Below are 20,904 nucleotides of genomic sequence, written 5' to 3' on the forward strand. Positions count from 1 at the left end.
ACAGTAAGACATGGACATGCATGCACAGCTACATTTACTCAATCAGCAACAACATCACATGTTACTCTTGAGTCAGTGTGTAGTAATATGGGATGGAAGAAAGTGGGAGATCGTCAAAGTGTTTGGAAGTACTCCATTATAATTGTTATTATATCAACTACTACTAAGTTGTAAAAATTGAGGCTTGTGTCAGGATATCCTTCCCCCTTGTTTGAACTTACTTTTATTCTGAAGGCAATAATGCATTTCCGGTGCTTTGCACATAGTCTTTTCAACTTGACAGAGCAGGAGACTGACAGCAGGTATCATCCCACGTGCATGTAACGCAGCGCACCAGCTTCCATGAAGCAATCGGGACATAAAACCATTAAAATAAAAACAGTATATGAGATAATTAATTCAACACCTTTAATCTCAGTGTAAATAATCTCAATAAATAAATAAATACTCCTGAGCATCGGGAATAAACAGTAAAAGTTCACATCATTCGTGTATTAACTGATGCACAAAGGTAGTTACATCCTCTCAGCCAATCAGAGCTCAGAACAGGGGCTGGTTTGAATGGGGGTGGGCGTTGCCCCTGCACGTGGAGAATAAGCAGCATGTGGTGAAAGCTGCTGACGTGTGGCTGAGTCATGTTGTATAATATCATCAGTGATTGATTGACAGCAGGTTTAACTGAACATTTTAAATACACCCAGCTGCATAAAGTCACTGTCAAACTCAGCTACTGGGAGAAATGCTCGTGTTCTTATGAAGCGCATGTGAAACAGCAATGAACTGTGTCAAAACCTAACCAACAGCAAGAAATGACTTCCACAGTTAGATCACTGAAACAGGAAGGAATACTTGAAATGCTCCATAGAGCTAGGCTGTAACCATGGTGAGATGAGTGTATTTTACAATTCGTGGATGTTGCTGGGCCTGTGTGAGACGCACTGATTGAAAGTAAACTCTGAAATAATATACTGAGTCATCAAGGTCCTTCCTCTGTTAAACCCAACCATAGCAACACAGCAAACGTCGCCCCCTCATGGTCACAGTCAATAATAGTCCTCCTCTTTAACTGAGTGCCACTCTCCACACATTTTGAACTACAATACTTTTCTGAACGTTATTTTTAAAACAAAATCAGCCTGAAAACATCATCGATGTTCTGTCTTGACATAAACACAGCCTGGAGGGGACTGCAAATACACGGTACAAACAAAAAGGAGGACAGACAGAACATTTCATAATATCTGTATTTAAATCAAACACAATTTTAAATATATTATAGATTACGAACATGTACATGTCAGAAAACATTAGTGGTACATAGTACCAATAGTCTTTTCTGGTTCCATATCTTGGTAAGGCTCAAAAGAAATAAAAAAAAAAAAAAGTTTAGTTAATTGAGCAAACTTTCCAGTTGAACAGTCTGGTTATCACGGATGTTTGTTTAAGTGATGCATAAAAAAAAAAGCTGCGATCATCATAAAAAAGGACTAACGTTGATATATGGGGTAAACCAGAAATGTAAAAACATTTAGAACATGGAGTTTGGAGTTTTCCAACACAATTGGAGTATTTTAAGTACATTATGGAGTATTTCTTCATCTTCTTCTACACTCTATGAAGGTGCCAGGAGGTTAACATAGGAAGTCCGAGAACTGTATCAGATCCTTTGTGTTTCATTGTCACAGTTCCACATGTTCTACAGTACGTACAGTTAACAGCCAAGGTAAAGGACAGCTCATGTGGGGGAGCAGCAAACAGAACTACTCCAGGCGGGCTGAGGGGAAGCAAATGCAAAACAAAAACTGTACAGTTCTCCAAACTGGTGATTTTCATCTTCACTAGCTGAGCCTTACACAAGGTTTTCATCTAAAAACAAGGAATGCTTCTAAAAGGTGTGGGTGGGCGTGTCGCCAGGGAGTGTGGGTAATTCAGTCTTTGATACGTCCTCCATAGGTCCGAGATGAGACATTGTACAAACACTATGGCTGCAGCCGCACAGCGACAGTCCCGACGATAATGCTGCTTCTTTATCCCCCAGGGTCATGGTGAAGGTTTCCATCCCGAGGAGCGACTTCCTCCAGCCAGACGCACGCACTCTGAGCTGCTTTACTTTCCACTACATATGTACCTTTATAGTGTTATGGAGTTGGAATCTTCAAACAATGATCTACTTCAAGTTCTCCACTAGCCCATGCCTGAACATTCACACAACTGAGCTCACAACCACACACACACACATGCGCGCACAGAGAGGTGGTGGTCAGGGAGGTGATAAAAAAGCCTTGTTCGCTCTCAGAGTAATGCAGTTTGTTGCAGGGTGAACCCCGAGCACGCTTTGTCACTGTCTGGCCAGTGTCCGCAGGGAGTGACGTTCCTTTGGTTTCTTAGCGGGTCATAACTGCAGACAGACAGAAAATAAAAACATTAAAATAAAATTAAAAATGTAGAAAAGAGCTGCGGTCATCGGTGAACAGGAGCAGGAATACTGAGCGAGGGTTTGTACCTTGGTGGCCTTGCCGGGGCTGTCGTGATTTGACTGGTGGACGACGTCATTGACGATCATCTTGGCGATCTGCCACGCCATCTCTTCCTGGGCCTTGAGTCACAGCACAATCAATAACTTTGATTCGACACAGACGTTTATCTAAATTCTTCAATAAATCATAAGTCACGGAGTGACGTCACACAGCGAATATGAATGCAATACCCTTGAGAGGCTCGCTCTGCGCCTCAGACCACTGAATCATTTATGATTATTTAACATTTTGCTGCCTCACCTCATCGGAGTTGCCTTGGACCCATTTCTTCATGGCTTGAGAAAACATGGAGCCTACATGAGAGGACGAGCAGAGGGAGAAAGAGGGAAGGAATTTCAGTGCCTTTTCTTCTTTTTAATAAACAAAATACATCTTTTTCATTTAGACGTAAATAAAACAGTGTATGGATGATGGGGTCATGGCTCAGACATATGCTTTTTACACCAGAAGCTCAAAAATGATGGCCATTGACCTCAGAGGCTAATTCATCATTAGATGACCGCTGATAGGGTCCAAGATTGTTGGAGTGACAGACAGCTGAGTTACCAGAGTGTGACATCTGGAAGTGTTAGTGTAACCATCGATACGCCCACACTTATCCATTAGCAGCTATTTCAGTTTACACAAATGCAACCTCATCTTTCAAGCTCGTCTAGTTTCTACTTAAAACCATTTTCTTTTGTTCCATCTTTAAGATCTAATACTGATTCCAACACTGTGTTAATGTGCTAAAAGAGAAAGTATTCTTTGTTACCGATTCTGAAGAATCATTTACATCATTCGTCTACATAAGGCACTTTGTAGCAGCAGTAGTCGTTGAATTCGTTAAAGTCTGACTTTAAACTTGAACATAATTCGCCATATGCAAAATTTAAAATACATATACTGTATTTCTCCTCTGATTGAGTTCAACTTTCTTGAAATTTATTTTCTCTTCTCTTTTTTTTTTATAACTTGCTCTGATACTCTTCTGTCATTTCACACACTCTGGGTGATTTTCCTGAGAGGGAATATATTTAAATATTTCAGAAGACAATCAGCTGTAAGGAGAATAGACGCAGCCACTAGAGGAGGTTTATATTCATGGGCACAGAGTAGGTGTTTTTCACTGAACGGAGGAATGAGATAAAATATGACAGAGTGAGGGCACAGATACAAAGAGAGAATATTGAGATGGATGAAGGTAGAGGAGAGACAGAAGAGTCTCAGTGTACCTTTGGATTTCTTCACATCCGGCTCGGGCTCTGCCTCCCTGATAAACTGGCCAAGCTCATTCACCTTCCCGAACGTCATCTTTCTGAGCAGACAAGAGGAGAGGAGACGGGTGAAGACAGCACACAGAGCAAATGGGACAAAGCTGAGCCTCAGGCACGCACAGCATCATTCAAACACCACTGATAGTGAGCATCCATTCCATCACTGCAGTTTCAATAGAAGTAGAGGTAGTATAAAGGGACCCCATCTTTCAACAAGATTATTCTCTTGAGTAATATTTCAAGAGGATTTTTCAAAGCACACTCATAAAACACTTTGTGGGAGAGTCAATAAAAACCAGATTGATACAAGCATTGAATTGAAACGGCAGTGAGAACAATCAAAGGGACATAAAGAAGAGAAACATAAAAGAAAAGCAAAACTAAATAGCAAAATACCAAATTAGTGTTTTCGAATATTTTACCCAATCAGCTACAAATCAGTTTTTCTCTTTTGAGCTGACCCGTGTATAAAAGCAAACCAGATGTTTGGATTGATTTCTGATGGTTCAGACTGCCACTTGCTCTCAGACCTGGTATTAACATCTGTCCTGGATGATCCGATCACAAGTGGTCAGCTCTAATTTCAGGTGTGAACGAGACCAACAACTTTATCATGAGCCACATATGAAGGACCTCCTACTCAGCTGACGTCTCTGACTCTGACAGCATTTTTATGCTACTCATTGTCCATACATTGATCTGTTTGTGGTCACAACATCAACATATGTTTCTTAAATTGGTAAAGTCTTTCTAGATAGCTGCACACGTTCATTTATTTACGCCCTCCTGACTATGCTCACTCTCACGCTCTCACCCCCCCCCTTTTCTGATAACTTGTATTCACCCATGTGACAGGAAAGGAACTTTAGACACACAAAGCTCACCCAGCATACGGCCGCTGGTACAAGGACTCAGGGTCCAGGCTGGCGACGTCCACTGTGATCGCCTCATCGAAGTTTTTCAGGATTTTTATCGCTGCCCTTTTGGCTCCTTGCTGCAGTGAATAGAATAGAATGCCTTTAATGTCAGCACACAATGAAGCATGGCGAAATTACAGCAGCTACCACTGAAAGGTGCATGTAGTAAAAAAAAAGAAATAAAATATAACAGTAAAATAAACATGTTTACAGGACATTAGAAACTATACAAAATAGTGCAAAGAGAGGTGCAAGAGAAGGTAGTTGTGGTTGATTGTAGTGCAAAGTAGGTAGTTGTGGTTGGAATGTATAGGAGTTATTTGTGTCTAGTGAAGACACCAGGAAGTGAAGGTTAAGCTACGTTACGGGTAACTTCCCGTTTTTCCCCTCAGAAGACAACTACACAACAGGAGTGATCATGACCCTTTGGTATTAACAAACAAAATATCTTCATCATTCATGTAATGAGGAGGAGCAGGTCTAAATGTCAGCAGACAGCGGAACGTCCCCACAGGGGTTGAAGATGTTGGTTCAAGTTTGGGGGGGGTCACCTGCGAGGCCTCGCTGACATTTGAACTCGAGCGGTTGTTGTCTGCAAGGCCGCTCTGACCTGGAGTGCTGACATTCACAAATTCATCTGCCCGCACCGAGTTGATGAGGTCACTCAGGTATTTGTAGTAAAGGTTGCTGGACAGGAAGCCTGGCATGTAGACCTGAGCAAATGTAAAACAGGGTGAACTCTGTTAGAAAATAATGAGCTGCCTGATAAATGTCTAGGTTACAAGTTACAAAGGGTGCGTTACTGACCTTTAACAGTGTTGAGCTTTTGTTTCATTAATGTAACAAAGGTGCATGTGTCAGTGGTGTAATGGGACAATTTGTCAGTGACTTACAACACAAAAGCTTTAGGATCCTATTCTATTCTTCAAGTTTCATACAAGTTGCACTTAAGACTTTTTAGGATCATACTGAAAACTTTATACCCATGTCAAGCACGACAGATATGAAGGGTCATATATCAGAGTCCAGTAATTATGAACTCTTGGACTGGTGAAGATAAGGACCTGGGAGAGAAAAACCCTGGAGTGCAAGCAATTTCCTTGGGCTACGTCAATACTACTACAGTTTTCGTTCCAGATTTTTGGAATATTTGGAAACGCTGCTGACAGTTTTTCAGTTTGGATGTGCAGAAACGGAAATGATGAAACAGTGACATAGGCACTCACAATTAACTATTAATTAACTACTGACAGCTAAATAAATGTTTAGGTGATGAGCTATTAGAGCAATAAACCTTCCTGTTTACACCAGCACACACATACCCAATGTATATGAGTAGTCATGTGATATGTGTCTTCAGGTGTGTTAGTATGGACATGGATTATACAGAACCGGGTATTGTCAAACAAAGATGTAGTAGTATGGATGTAGCCCTAAATAAAGAAAACTCATTTCAAAGTGCAATGGAAATTACATTAAATTAACATAATTAAGACCTACCTAGTAGATTTTAAGACTTAGTCTGTAATATTTAACTGTTAAAAAGCCTTTTTTTTGGCCTCTATCAGAGAATCTGACCTTCTCCATGGTTGTCCAGGCCTGTCGGAGTGGAGTGGTGAAACAGTCAGGGAGCGGCCCTCCCTCTCTGCAGATATTCGACTCTATCTCCATCCGCACAGAGTCGCCAAAGCCCAGAGGGTTTGTGGCTTGGAGTGAGAAATACCTGAAGAGGAAACAGAGCGATGATTAAGATTTTAATCACTGCTGAAATTACAATACAATTTTGAAGAGGTGTCAAAAAAGAGTATCTCTTAACATGAGATTAAAATACTCTACTTCCATATAAAGGACAGAAGGTGTTGTGCAGCTCTGGAAAACTTTGATGCTGAAGAAGCAGGTCAGTGGGCTGGTTGCATTTATGAATAGAGTTATTAATGAAACAAAGATAAAAATAGATAAAACCTCAGGGATTGCGATTAAGAAATAAAAGGAAAGAGGATGAAAAATACATGATGTGTTGTCATCTATTCTGTATTATTATTATTATAGATAGTGACTGTCCCATACAAAGCTTTCAGCAGACAGAGTTACACATTAATAAGATTTTTAAAGGCTGTAGATGAATCATCCAATTAAAGACTGGACTTCAACCATCAATGAAGTAAACTGAGTTAAGAAACTGACCTTTACCTTCTGATTACAATATGATTAATATATACAATACTGGAGAGAAATAGACTACATACTGTATACATGTCCAGAAGATACACCTTTATAAATAGGTCTAATTCTTTCTTTTCTTTTGCCCAAAGATTTTAAAGCAATTTTCAAACTTTTGGATCCGCCAAAATATGACACATGCAAAATAAACATTTTGTTCAACTAAGTCTCTTCACGTTTTCTTCACGTTTCTTCGTGTTACCTGGTACCAGGTACTATTACAGGTGCATTCATGTGAAACAAACTAACATAATATGATCTGAGAGGAAAAAGTGATACTCGTGGGATCATTAAGCCACTGTAACAGTATACAAGAGCAAAATGTCAATTACACAAACAAGAATGGAAGCAGCAGTTGTATTTATTACCAATTTTCACAAAGTCTTCTAAACTTTAGTGATAGAATGAGTGTCAGACAGAACACCTACTTGTCGTAGAGGATCATGGCATCATTCTGAGCCTCCTGGCCGTCATACTGGCCCTTTTTAGCTGCTAGCTGATTCTGGAAGTTGTCTGCTGCCAGCCAGAACTGCAGTACATTCATCGCCTCCTCCTTTTCCATGTACTGCAGGGGATGAGATACAGAGCAAGGAACAAATAGACAGTCAGCACGTTTCAATATTTAATGAATTTCCTGTGTATATGACAACAGAACTTCTACCACTAAGTTTAACGTTTACTATGCCAAACATTGATAGGTTAAGAGAACAGTCACAGAAAAGCTTCACCATCATATCAAAAGGCCTGGTCACAAATATATTGAAGGCAAATCTATTCGTTCACTTCAAATCTGTGAGAGCAAGCAGGTGATGAAAACATTCACTTCCTGTGTCAAGGAAAATCGCAGCATTGCTTTGCATGGAGCTCAAGTTTGGTGAACTTTCATCCGCGATATTCACTTAGCAATTGTGTATGTGTGACTGTGCCCTTACTCTGCTGGCACAGCCGCCAGGGGCAATATGGGGTTCAGCATCTTCCCTAAGGACACTTCAACACGCAGAGCAGTGGAGCCGTGGATCAAACCAACGACCATCTGATTTGTGAGAAAACTGCTCGAACTCCTGATCCACAGAAGACTACAACTTCGAAGGGTCTATTTAGATATATATGCATATAATATATAGAGATATGTTCTTAAACCTAACCAAGTAGTTTTGTTGCCTCAAACTAACTAAACTGTGACTGAGAACTGAATGTAGTAAAGCAATGAGCATAATTGCCCAATTAAGTCTCAAAATGAGTCATTATCATCTTCTGAAATAACACAGGAGTTTAACCCTGTGCTGAACCTTTTCAACCACTTCCTCAGGCAGACTTTGTTGCTCTTTAAATGTAAACTAGTTCAGTGTCCGTTCTACATCCTGTTTGCTTGGAGATGCTGGTTGCAGCTTTCTTCCTGAAACTGCAGGAATTGAGCTGCAGCAAGTAAAGACCAGCTGCAGGACTCAGTCCATAGAACCCTGAAGCCACTGCTGCACAAAGAGCTGTTCACCCGTTTATTGAAAGTTCAGTGACGCTGGACTTAGAACGCAGAGCCTTGAACTGGAGAGTCAGTTGCCCTTGTCGTGAACGAGCTGTTGTTGGTATTGAGTCTCCAACAGAGAACTGGTTGCCTGTTTATTTTTAATTTATGAACATTGAACGTATCGCACGTCTAAGTCGCGCCAAATTTGACACTTTCCTTCCTTGGGTCCTTAAAAATACACGTCAAGTGTGAAGCTAGTAAAGATGAATCATTCTTGAGATATGCTTTCCACATACAGAAAGACATTTCTGGAATTATTAAACTGATATTTTATATAATCTGACTTCCTAAAGCCTCTCTGCTAGAACTTTATTTTAAATAAATGCCTGAGGATGGCAGATGGTTAGAACATGACCCGGATTATTGTGCTTATTAAAAAGTACATTGCAACGGGGAGTTTTTCACCCAGTAAACAATTTCTTTTAGTGAAAACACATCTGGTGAAAAGACACAGCACTTAGGGAGCCACTGAGCGTTCCAGTATGGGTGTAAATAGCTGAATAGAATATTCTCATCCAAGTGCACATATTATCAACACGCTCTTCAAACAATAAGAGTGTAAATGTGATGATAAATACAGAGATGCAAGAGATAAAATTCTGAGAGCCACTGAACTCACTCACCTCAGAGAAGTAGAAGAGAGCCGACTCACAAAACAAGATGTCAGCCAGGAACACAGAGCCACTTGTCAACACTTCAATCTGGTATTTACAGAAATGATGGCTCCGCAGGAATTCAATAAAGTGCCTGGAAATGAAAGGGCAAGTGGAAGATGAGCGCAGCTGCTACTGTGGATGATCGAGGTGGAAAAATGACAAAAAGAACACAGTCACACTTTAAAGTCAAAACAAGGTGATGAGGAGATGTGAGTGTGAACTCCTCTGGATAATGAAAGACAGACACTCACTGTTGTTCCAAGATGGCGAACACTACCGACTGTGCAATAACGAAGCAGTTTGGGTCCACCATGCCATCCTCTCCACATATCTTAGCTACACAGAGGAAGGAATTATTACTACACAAGAGGAAATCATTTGAAATTGGGTCTCCAAGTCTTTATGATTTTTTGAAATACACTATAGTCCAATTAGCAGCATCTGTGTCTTACCGACTATGTCATTTCTGAAGGGTTCTGTGATGGGGATGGGCTTCACGGCGTCCGGAGAGATGTACTTGGTGAAGATTGTGACTGCATCTTTCTCTATACCTGAAACACACAGAGGCAGACAGCTGATCATCCAGTGGAGCTACATGATATTAGAGTGAAGCTCGTGAAGAACAGAAACTTCACAGGGGAAAAAAGTTTCTTTCAACCATCCCCAGGCTGATGTAGCACCGACATTAACAAAGGTTAAAGGTGGTTCAGCAGTCCAGTGCCGTTAAAACATTGTAGAAGAGAAGAGCACAACATAGATATAATTAAAGGAACAGCAGTAGTATTAAAAAGAATTATGGAAATGTCTCCACATTTATTTCATTTACTTAACAGAAGCTTGAGTAACACATTATATATACACATCATAATCTATTCACCAAGTCTTTTTCAAGTGAATTTTATAATTCTATTCATAATACACCTAATTAAATTAATAGCATTGCCTGGAAAGATTAGGTGAATCGAAGCACATGTATTGTTTCTCTGCTGTCAGCTAAGTTAAGTCAATTAATGGAAAGCTGCCTCTTATTATATTTTTCCTTTGTATTATTGTTGTGTATTTTTATTGTATTGATGTTGTATTTAATGTACAATATGTAACTTCAGCCACTAGGGTTTCACAATCTTGGATTATGGGAGTTGTTGGCAGATGAAAATCTACCAGACGTGTCTCAGGCACAATTCATGTTCACGGATGAGGTCATGTATTAAAGATTTATTCATGTTACGCAGCAAACAGCAATGAATGATCCATTACGAGTGACCAATACAAACAGTGGGAGGAAAATGGCTAACTGGCTAAAAGTGTGTTTTTCCATCGTCGTACCTCGTTTGAGCCGGAGGTTACAGCAGAGATGGACAAAGTACTGGTAAAGCAGATATGGTACAATTCAAAGCCAACATTAAATGTCCTGTTGCCTTGAATAGGATTGTGGACTTCCCTGAGTTTGAGCTTTGTTGAAAACATTTTGGATAATTTAAGTTAACAAAAAGTATAATATAGGTCTAGTTGTTTAAGAATTGTTACATATTATATCTTTGGTGAAATTTAACTTTCTACATTTAAAACACCCTGAATGAATTTAAGAAATCCAATATTTATGTAAACCATTTAATAATAAAAAGGAGGATTTAAAGTGGACTCACTTTTCATGAGTTTGTCAGAGAGGTCCCGCAGGGTGCTGTTAGACTGCACCTTGTAGGGAGTCCCCGTCCTGGAGGGTGCCTGTCTGCTGGGTGTGTCTGCGCGAGGGGTGCCTGGTCTCAGGCCAGCCTCCGTGCTGGAGGAGTCCTGAGACTCCGATGGCACCGTCGGACGTTCAGTGCTACAATCCCGCGAGAGGGCATTGGGTGTGTGAGAGGCCGTCGCTGGGAGCTCAGAGCCATCTGGCGAGGCGGGGACAGGCTCGGCCAAGGAGCTGTGTTTGACAGAATTCAGACTGTGTGCTCTGACTCGCGACCAGCTGGTGGAGCGGAAACTCTCGGCCTCCAACCAGAACCGAACTAGGTGGTCTGCGCCCTGCAATTCCATGAAATGCATATAGTGAGGAATCGCCACATTGTCTCGCAGGACCTGGTCCACCGTCTTGGATAGTCGAGAGCGGGTCTCCTGCGGCTGATAGTTCACACTGGAATGACCTGAAACAAACAAACAGACACACAACTGAGTGATCAACTTAGCACAGATATGTTTTAGAAACGTACATAGAGCAGAGTTCAGGAGCATATTTAGATTTTTAACACTATATTTCTGGTCATATATCAGGTTTTAAAATAATGGAATATTGCATTAACCTTGATGCTTTATAAAACTGCATATAACAAATGCCATCACCAAGTATTTCTATATGAATGATCTTTAATACTGGTATTTTGTATATTTCGTGTATTTTAATAATATCTATAAAACAGCTTTAATATTAGCACAGATAATTTGAGATTTACACTGCCTTTAAGTTCACAATGGACAGTGAAATCTAACTGCAGACTGAGCACCAAACTTTCTATTATTTACAGCTTCTAACTTTCCCAGCTAAATGGAAGATAAAAATGTGCAGCACATTGATGGGAGCTGGCACAAGCAATGAAAGATAAAAGGTGGATTTTCTCCGTTCAGCTCTCCCTTTGCATGTGAAAGTTTGGTGCAGGCTGAAGGCTGACGTGACCTGAATTCAAACTCAGAGATACTTGTGAATTTCGAGCTCTCTGTGGCCTTGCAACTTCACAATTGATTTCACCCAGACAAACTTTTCAGAATCACACAGCAGCAGCATCATGTGTCCTGTCCATCGTGTCACTTGTGCCAGTATGAAAGGGTCAGACCATAGACCGTGGCCCTCAGGTCAAACCTTGACCGTTTCCAAACTTCAGTTACATTTGAACACTGGGGAAAAAACCTAAATCCTGTCGGGATATTGCAATATTTGACTTAATAATGTCTCAACTCAAATAGTTACTTTATGTATGAATAACATCCACCATCCAAGGGCACTGCTAGCACAAACACCCACACATTACTGGAAAACAAAATAAACAAGGGAGCATGCTCACGGGCAACAAAACCCAAAATGAATTATGAATCAGAGAACCATAGCTGAAGTTGAACTGCAGCGTGGGCTGAGGTTTTGTGGTATTGTGTTTGCTCTTTGAAAACAGGACGATTATTCATGTTGGCTTTTCAACTTCCTCCTTGAGATGATACAGTCGAGGCTGCCTTAATACTGAGCACTGCTACTCTCAAAACAACCGGTGCAAAATAAACTGTTATCAAGACAACACCATGGAAACCACAAGATTATTGTGGTTCTCACTGCCAATCTACTGATAATCCACTAGTCTCAGCTGGAGGTTAAACTGCTACAGCTACCTGCAAACTGACATTGAAACTTGTTATCATTTGTGTTCCACCCAGACCATGTTGTCGGGGCTGCAGCACAGGTTACTCCACCTCAGGTCTAACTCACCCCAGCCATTCTCCAGACAACTCGCTCGTACAGTTCCTGTCATTGCCGTCATTCAACATTTCAGCCACACTACGCATCACGGCACCCGTCATTCATGCAAAGAATCTAATTTTAGGTCCCTTCTAATAAAAGCTAGGAGCCGTTTCTTCAGCATGTGAAGAAGACTGCGAGGGATATGTCAGTCTGACTGATGGGCTCTGGATTGCTTGGCTGCTCATCAAAACTGATGCAAGACGTCACGTGAGTTCCTCACACAGGATTAATGGAGTGTTTGACACTTGCACAAGAGAGTTAGTTTGTGATGCAAGAGTTACACAGACAGAGAACTTTACTACAACAAACCTAATTATTCCCGTAAGGTAAATAGAATCTGACAATGCAAACTTTTGGCAGATTAATCAACTGTCATAGTTGCATTTGCTCCTGCAACAAGCATTTCTTAATTAAAGGTTATCCTAAATGTAAATATAACATCAGATGCACTGCTATGGCAAAACTTTTAATTGACTGACTGACTGAATTGATTAACAGGTCACAAACTCACATCAATCAAATGAATGTAAGCTTATAATGAGTTCTAACATACTTATTCATTTTCAATTTATAACACAAACTGTTGAGTTATTAATCTACCCCATATTTATATGATCGAATGTTTGATTGGTCCTTTGCATATTATCATCTAAGTTCAGTCTCTGTACCCAGATCTCCAAAGTGAGCAGCCTCCATGTGGCTCGGTTGTTTCTTGAGGATGGCGGTGCGGCCACGGGCGAAGGAGTCCATGTTGGCAGAGATGGCATTGATGGCCACATGGCTGGGCCCCGCAGCGTCCTGGATGGCATGGTGGTTTCTCAGTCCTAACGATGGAGAGTCAGGGCTGGCTGGAGTTGGGAGTGGAGGAGGGGGGAATGGCAAAAGAAGAAAGAGAGCAAATAAAAGTTCTGAGTGGCCTGGATGTATAACATCAGTGTGACTTCATGAAAAGGTCTTTTTAGTAATGTTTTGATTTCGTAAAGAGCTTTGAGTTACTGCTCAGGGGGCCTCAGGGAGTGGGGTGTTGGAAACAACGGTCCATGTGTTCTCTCAATAGCTAGAGGTCAATTTTGTTCCTTGTGACCATATAACTTTAAGCAAATAGCTGTTTGAATCCCCTAAGATGGCTAAATATCTGTGTCACATCTGGGCAAAAGTCAATGTTCTGATATTAAATACCCAATCACATAATATAGAACAAAGGATTTTTAATTCAACAACATTGTGAAACACCTCCATGACCTTATTACAGTGGTAATAATGAACTCACCTCTATTGACTTTAGCATCGGTCACTCTCTCAGGTTCTTTGCTTTTGGCTGTGAGGGAGAAAGATGAGAGCGGGATTGTAACGGGAGAAGCACACAACATTTAGATTCACAATACAGGGCAATGTGAGCAAGGAAACAAAACAAATATGAGATTGATGGAGGGATAAAGTAAAGGGGTTAGTGTGATGTCACCGGAAAGACTAGAACACATTATATAGATGCATAACGACAGAGTGAGGAAAATAATACAAAGCAACAGTGAAGATAAACAGGGAGGCTGTGTTCTGATAAGCAAGAGTCCTCTCAGTCCTGCTCATTAAAATGGACTGAGGAGGCTTTTACACTGGACGTCAGCATTTGTGACCTTGGTCTCAGCTCTGGACTGACAAGATGCACCTGAAGCTGCCTACGACTCACTGGTTGTCAATGAAATAGTACAGTGACGCCACTCCTAAGCTCTGTGCCTGGAGGCAAACACTCATCAGCCTGACTCACCATTCATATCTTCAGATCAAGCTGTCAGGTCGGGTATCAATTTCAAACACTGTCAAAATGGACTGAGAGAGGCCCGGGGAAATGGTACAGACGATGCTCTTACAGAACGACAAACTGGTAATGGTAGGCTGTTGCAGAAAAGGGCTGTGACTTTTAAATAGTCCAGTCCAACAACCTCTGCTGTACTGATCTGAAGCACAAAACCAGCTGACTTTGCTCTAAATCAGTGGTTCTCAAACCTTCTCTGACAATCCCCCCCTTCAGAAGTTCAAACATCCCCAACACCACAATTTGTTTTCAATAATTAACAATAATAGGGGAAGCAATTCATACTTTTTTTTAGATTTAATGAGGTAAAGGTCAACACGTGACAGCATCATCAAACTTCTTTGGTATATTGTCACCCATGCCCCCCATGCAGTGGCTCTATGCCCTCCACTTTGAGAACCACTGTTCTAAATTAATATTCATCAATCAAACAATATTTTTGGATTCATTACCAGCAAACCCCATTCCAAGGAAACCCCTCTCTTCCTGTCGTTCCTGTGAGTGTGTATGATCTCAGTTAAGAGTATTATAAGAGCACTCTCTAATAATTCCTCTTTTTGGCGCCCTGCTGTGTCAGCTGTTTTCACAAGTGTAGCCTCAAAGGAGGAAAAAAATACTAATCTCACTGTTTGAAAGAAAAAAGTGCAGCCTGATTTCCTGAAGAAACACAAGTGGAGTTCAACCGAAATCCATGTCACAATCACTGTCTTCACTTCTGTCTGTCATATTTGTGCACTCAAAGAAAGATACGAGCTTTAAGTGACCTGGGGCGGTGAAAATGTATATGGTGTTTACAGTGCTTTGTATTTTAACATTCTAATAACCTTTTAACGAGCTCCTAGCCTAACAAACAGCCCTGCAGTAAACACTACCATAAAGGAAATGTTCCTCTTGTATTGATTATTATAGGGATGAGATATCAGGAGGGTGTGAGGTGGCTGTGACTCGGGGTTTAAACGGGTCATCCAACCTTGGCGGTGCGATGCCAGTTGCATTTTGCAACATCAGCTCTGTACAGACCCGGTGACAGCAGCTAAACATCAATGAACCATTTACATGAAACACTTCTACTCTTACTCAGTGGCCATTATTTCATTAAGCAGCCTCAAGTGAAGATTCCACCCTGATCATGTTGCTGATCCTGCTCACATTCAGGTCCAATGGGCATCGCGTGATGCTGACCACTTTCACCCATGCTAGCTACATCCCTTGCTAGCTAACGTTTCCTAATGCAGACCTCACATTTATGTCTGAGTGGTAACAACTACCTCATTCAAAACGACGGGCAAGTGTCATCGTTTTCAGTCTGGAGCTGTGAGCAAATGATCTGATGAAGCTACCTTAGCTAGCAGCTACAGCACAGCTTGGGTTAACGCAGACAATGCTGCTCGTGGAGCGTTTAAAACTGGATGCATTGTATTGTAAGCAGTCACTTTCATTCAAGGAAGTTGTTCAACCAGTTGGTAGCTCCACCTGACAGATTCGCCGCCGCCCATGCTAACATTAGCGTGGATGTGACAGGGAGGATAGAGAGGCCAGCACAGGCTAAAGCTAGCCGTGTGACTGCAGTGAGCAGCGGCAGCTTGAAATTACACTTCCCCTTCAGCGGCTTCGCCCGCGGCCTTAGCCTCGGTCACATCCCTCCGAACTAATCTGCGAGCAGTCAGCCGGGCTCAGTGTGCCGCGAGCCGCCGGTGACGTCGCAGCCCCCCGGAGGTGAGCTGGTTCCTCACCTTTCCTCTTGAAAAACGACATGACGGGTTTCACGCTCCGGACGCTTCCTCGGCTCACTGACACCGGCCCGTGCCTCCGCAGCTCCCCTCATTCAAAAGCATCTGTCCCGCACGCTGCCGGCGAGGAAACGGGTTGCTTTCGCGGCCCCGCTGTCAAATCCCGATTTGCTCCAAATCCGAGCTCAGTTCTACGGCCATGTTGTCAATAAACGTCCCACTTCCGGGCTGGTGCCGCAGCAGCATTGTGGGAAATGGTGCGTTTACCTGCTATGGTCAGAAGAGGGCGCTGTTTCTGAATGAACGAGTGAGCAGAGGCCTCCATCAACGCTGTTTAAATGATGCTGCACACTATGACGTGTTTACTGAATATCTTATCTTCTAATGTATTATAATACCATTGCATTACATCACATTCAGCTGACGCTTTATCCAAAGAGACTTACAATAAGAGCTTTCAATCACAAGGGTACAAACCCAGAAAAGCAGGAATCAACTAGACTTTACTGCAACTGTCCCATTTGATCTGCTTTTCTAACACACTGGGGCTGGCAGGCAACGATGTGTATCTAAGTCCCAGATCAACTATCTATTCAGAGGTAACAAATGCTTGTGTTTACACAGTTTGTGTTTCTGCAGTCATTGAACAGCCAAACTTTAAATTTGTTTTTATTTCATGTGATATGGTGATTTTGTTTGAGGAGAAATGTGAAGAATCTTGAGAGGGAAATGTGATTTAAGAGCAAAAATTCACAGACGTAATGTTAACTAATCATTTTCATAATAAAACACATTTAGATTATCAAGAGGTGCTTTGTTGCACACTTCTTCTTCAGTCTCGTCCAACTCTGTGGGTCTCTGTGGGTCTGTCGATGCGGTAGACGAACTCCGCAGGCATAAAGTAGCCCAAGTACTCCACACTGTCGGGTGTGGTGTCGATGTAGTAGTGGCCACCTTCTCCATGATGGCTGAAGCAATGGGTGTGCTCCACACGCAGGTCAAGACCCTGAAGCAACAGACACATTACAAAACAGTTTGTAAATGCACTTCTGATGGGTGCTAACACCATAAACTGATCTTGTTTAATTTGTGGCCCCGTTCAGACCTGGTATTAACATCTGTCCTGAGAGATCTAGTCACAAGAGGACATTAGTGAATAAGTGTGTTCACACTTGACATTAAATTGTCCTGAATGTGTCTACTGTGTCCACTTGTGATTGGATCTCACTTTCCGGTTCTATATCTAAATAATTATTTATTATGTCATTTGTGTTTGCAAAGATCAAATTATTTTGGTTTTACCCAGTCTGCGTTTTGACATGAGCGAGTGAGCAAGCACCTGTGCCACAAAGAATAATTTTAACACTTAAAGAAAAGTATAAATCATTATGTAGTGATCAGTGTTGATATTGTAGCCGCAAAAAAAACTCGTATGGAAAAAAAAGAGAGTAAGAATACATTTAAAGGTTCAGTGTGTAAGATTTACTGACACCTAGTGGTGAAGTTGCCTGTTGCAGCTGAATACCCCTTCACCTCACTCTCCCCTTCCAAACATGAAAGAGACCCTGTGGTCTGCAGTTGACATAAAAACTCAAAAAGTGTTTATTTTGTCCAGTCTGGACTACTGTAAAAAACATGGCGGCCTCCGGAGAGAGGACCCGCTCCTGATGTAAATATAAAGTATTTGAATATAAAGAGCCCATTCTAGGGTAAAGAAAACAACACTTAAGATAAAACACATAAGTGAAAACATCACTAGGATTATTCTATAAATCTCTGCCAATAGATCCCTTTTATCTAAATCTTACACACTGGACGTTTAAACTGTTGCAGGTCAGAGGATTTTGAATTTGAGTGATCAGCTAGCCGGTAGGACCTGAAATTAGCGCTGACCACTTATGATCGGCTCACTCAGGATGGATATTAACACCAGTTCTGGGTTAGTCTGGGTCACTGTTCTCTTAAACTATTTGTTTTACTCACAGGATCCTTGGAAACGAGCACCGACTGGCAGATAAGCGGAGCGCTGACCTCAAAGTGCTTGAGCCAATTGTTGACCTCATCGTTGGAGTTGAGGGGGCAGACTGAGAACTCTCTCGGCTACCGGTAACCCAACACAAGAAAATGAATCGACACACATTACTGACAGCACTAAGTTTTCTGTGTCACATCCGTTATTTACCATGATGTGGATTTTCGCTTTCCCTTTCTGGATGATGAAGGTGCCTCCGAGCGCCAGGCTTTTATCTGGGTAGTGTCCTTCAAGAGTGGTCCTCAAGGCTGTCACGAGACTGTGGTCTCCTGTTCTCTTCTTTGCTCGCACCTCTATGACCTGTGGGGCACACGGGTGACGAGGGCACAGCAGGTCAGCATGTTCAGTAACAGTCCTTTTGTCAATGTTTGTTCTTTCAAACATCAGGAGCATAGGACGTGTGTTGACAAGGCTTAAGTTCATGCATTAGAACTTGGTTATTAACTCGTAGATAATGGTTTTTAAGTTCATATATAACCAGAAAGTTCATTATTGGCAGAAAAACAACAAAGTGAATAATGACAATGCATTTTTGAAGGAATTGCAGTGCAAGCACCATCGTTCATTCTCTGGGGGAAAGAGCTGCAGATCTAGTTTGCTAAGATGCGACTGAATACCTTTCCAGGCTGCCCCTCACATGCGTAGAGATTACCCAGCAGTCCAAAGTTGCAGTCAGAGAATTTGTCACTGTATTTTTCCTGCAGACACTGGCCGTCAGCGGGGTTGATGGAGGAGAAGTAACTGCTGTTCACTGCTGGCCTCCCCTCTGCTTCTGTGAGAATCGCAGGCATCAGCTGTGGGAAAGAGAGTATTTCAAATACCGTTTGCAATGACATGGCTTACCGCCGCAGTATTGTTGGTGAATTAACCTCTGCGTTCATTCCGACGATCCTGGAGGGAACCGCTGCCGCACCGAGGATGAACGCTCCTGGCAGCTCCAGTTCTTTAGATATACTGTTCATGTTGTATTCCTGGAAGGAGACAACATGAACATGCAGCAGGTTGGGTGACTACACCTCTTTTCACATTACCACCATGCAGTTTGTGCGTACACTGCCCTTTGTGTGGTGGAAAAAAGCTACCTTGTGCTTTTGAACCAGGGGAACCAGGTATGGCACACCGCCAACATCAGTGATTCGAGGACTTCCACACAGGCCTTCAATTTAGAGATCAAGAGAAAACTTGAAATTTACTGCAAACTTCACAAATTTTAAAAGACAAGTCCTTCTTATTCAGCAACAAACTTGCACCAACGGATAGTCTGTAAAGTTTTTACTTGTGCCTTATTATATGTTGTTTATTTCTCATCTATATCTTTTATCCCTCTTTTTCCTTTTTTTCTTTCACTGGTCTCGGTCTGTCGATGTGAAGATAGATGGATAGATAGATGAACTTTATTGATCCCAGTTGGGAAATTGTTGTGTCACAGCAGCAGTTCAACATTCACAGAGAGTAAGACACAAAGACAAGGTGCAAAATTGCAGTACTTGACATGACTAAATATGACTGTAACTAAATGTGGTATCTGTGGTATCTGTCCCTGACAAATAAACCAAAAATAATAAATAAAAAATGTGACGCACAACTGCGAGGCCTCAAATGTTACACACACACATATTGTTTGCTTAATCAGTGTTACGACACACAATCTGGAAAGTAACAACAACTCAAATTTCATGCTTCATTACATTACATTATTTTCACAATTCTCATATCTAGATGTGTATTGTTGTGCATTATTTCTTGGCAGCTCTGCAGACTGTGGCATATGAATAAAGTGTAGTAAAAGTAATAGAAGTAGTTGAGTTTAGACTTTATTGTCCCCAATGGGAAATTTGGGGTAATGCTCCTGCTGAAACGGGCCCTTCTCCATTTAAGACTTCTCTACCTGTATGTCTGGATGGCAGGAAGAGAGGAATGAGAGGGTTGTTGTGTGTGAGGGCTGTCGTTCATGTCTGAGATTTAGGGTGTGGGCAGGCTGATGATTTTTAATGCAGTGTATTTGATGCTGGTGAGTTTTTGTAGTAACAGGTGGAACAATAAAGGACAATGGGTTTATACGGCAGCAACAGAAGGTGGGGAGCAAACTGAGTTTACAGTAGTAGTAGTAGTAGTAGTAGTAGTAGTAGTAGTAGTAGTATGGTGTGTTCCTACCTTTGACAGGGAAGTGGAATGGCTCTTTGGTGAGATCTGGACACTCCACAACACACACCTGAACTTCTGCAAAGTTCTCCTGCAGTCCTGCCTGCAGCACTGTCCCCAGCAGACAACACATGAGCTCATGTTAGTGAACATCCTGTTCTAACCACGGGTCTCTGCCTGTGTGTGTGATCTGAGCTCTTACCCCCACGCAGCTCCTCCAGATGTGGAGCGTGCAGCTGGACCCTCTCCGTTTTGCTGGTTTCTGCCATAACTCCAGTTGTTTAGTGAGCGTCCTCAGACTGTGACGCTGCAGGAGAGGAGGTGGGAGGTCACTGTCTCAGCTCCACATCCAGTTTGGTTCAAGTACAACCCAAGAGTAAAAACACTGGCAAGATAGTCCCTACCCCATATAGGGTTTCATCGTCTATGCTTTATGAGAACTTACTGAATTTGAATAAACTTTATTAAACTCTGTTCATATCTGATAACGTAATAACTTATTAGCCTAGAATAAACCACTTTTCTTTTTTGTGATGATTTAATAGGCTATATTTACATCCATTTGTAGAAATCTTATGAT

The 20,904-nt window shown here is 41.7% G+C and overlaps 2 protein-coding genes across 2 annotated transcripts; both read right to left on the minus strand.

Moving 5' to 3' along the window:
- Positions 1-1,225: 1,225 nt before the first annotated feature.
- akap10 (A kinase (PRKA) anchor protein 10) lies at positions 1,226-16,427 on the minus strand. The gene is made up of 15 exons (XM_020086141.2): positions 16,154-16,427; positions 13,878-13,925; positions 13,276-13,455; positions 10,758-11,249; positions 9,564-9,662; positions 9,363-9,447; positions 9,079-9,202; positions 7,359-7,495; positions 6,289-6,433; positions 5,262-5,423; positions 4,678-4,787; positions 3,752-3,834; positions 2,778-2,830; positions 2,504-2,596; positions 1,226-2,398 (listed from the first exon to the last, which is right to left on the minus strand). Exons 1-15 carry the CDS (start codon positions 16,173-16,175, stop codon positions 2,393-2,395), a joined length of 1,839 nt encoding a protein of 612 aa, XP_019941700.1. The 5' UTR covers positions 16,176-16,427; the 3' UTR covers positions 1,226-2,392.
- Positions 16,428-16,803: 376 nt separating this feature from the next.
- Positions 16,804-20,697, minus strand: c15h11orf54 (chromosome 15 C11orf54 homolog). The gene is made up of 8 exons (XM_020085534.2): positions 20,527-20,697; positions 20,337-20,435; positions 19,265-19,338; positions 19,052-19,153; positions 18,800-18,976; positions 18,333-18,482; positions 18,134-18,250; positions 16,804-17,156 (listed from the first exon to the last, which is right to left on the minus strand). The coding sequence occupies exons 1-8, from the start codon at positions 20,591-20,593 to the stop codon at positions 16,983-16,985; spliced, it is 960 nt and encodes a 319-aa protein (XP_019941093.2). The 5' UTR covers positions 20,594-20,697; the 3' UTR covers positions 16,804-16,982.
- Positions 20,698-20,904: the final 207 nt, after the last annotated feature.

This window comes from Paralichthys olivaceus, chromosome 15, assembly GCF_024713975.1.
Source record: "Paralichthys olivaceus isolate ysfri-2021 chromosome 15, ASM2471397v2, whole genome shotgun sequence".
In the NCBI taxonomy this organism is placed as follows: domain Eukaryota; kingdom Metazoa; phylum Chordata; class Actinopteri; order Pleuronectiformes; family Paralichthyidae; genus Paralichthys; species Paralichthys olivaceus.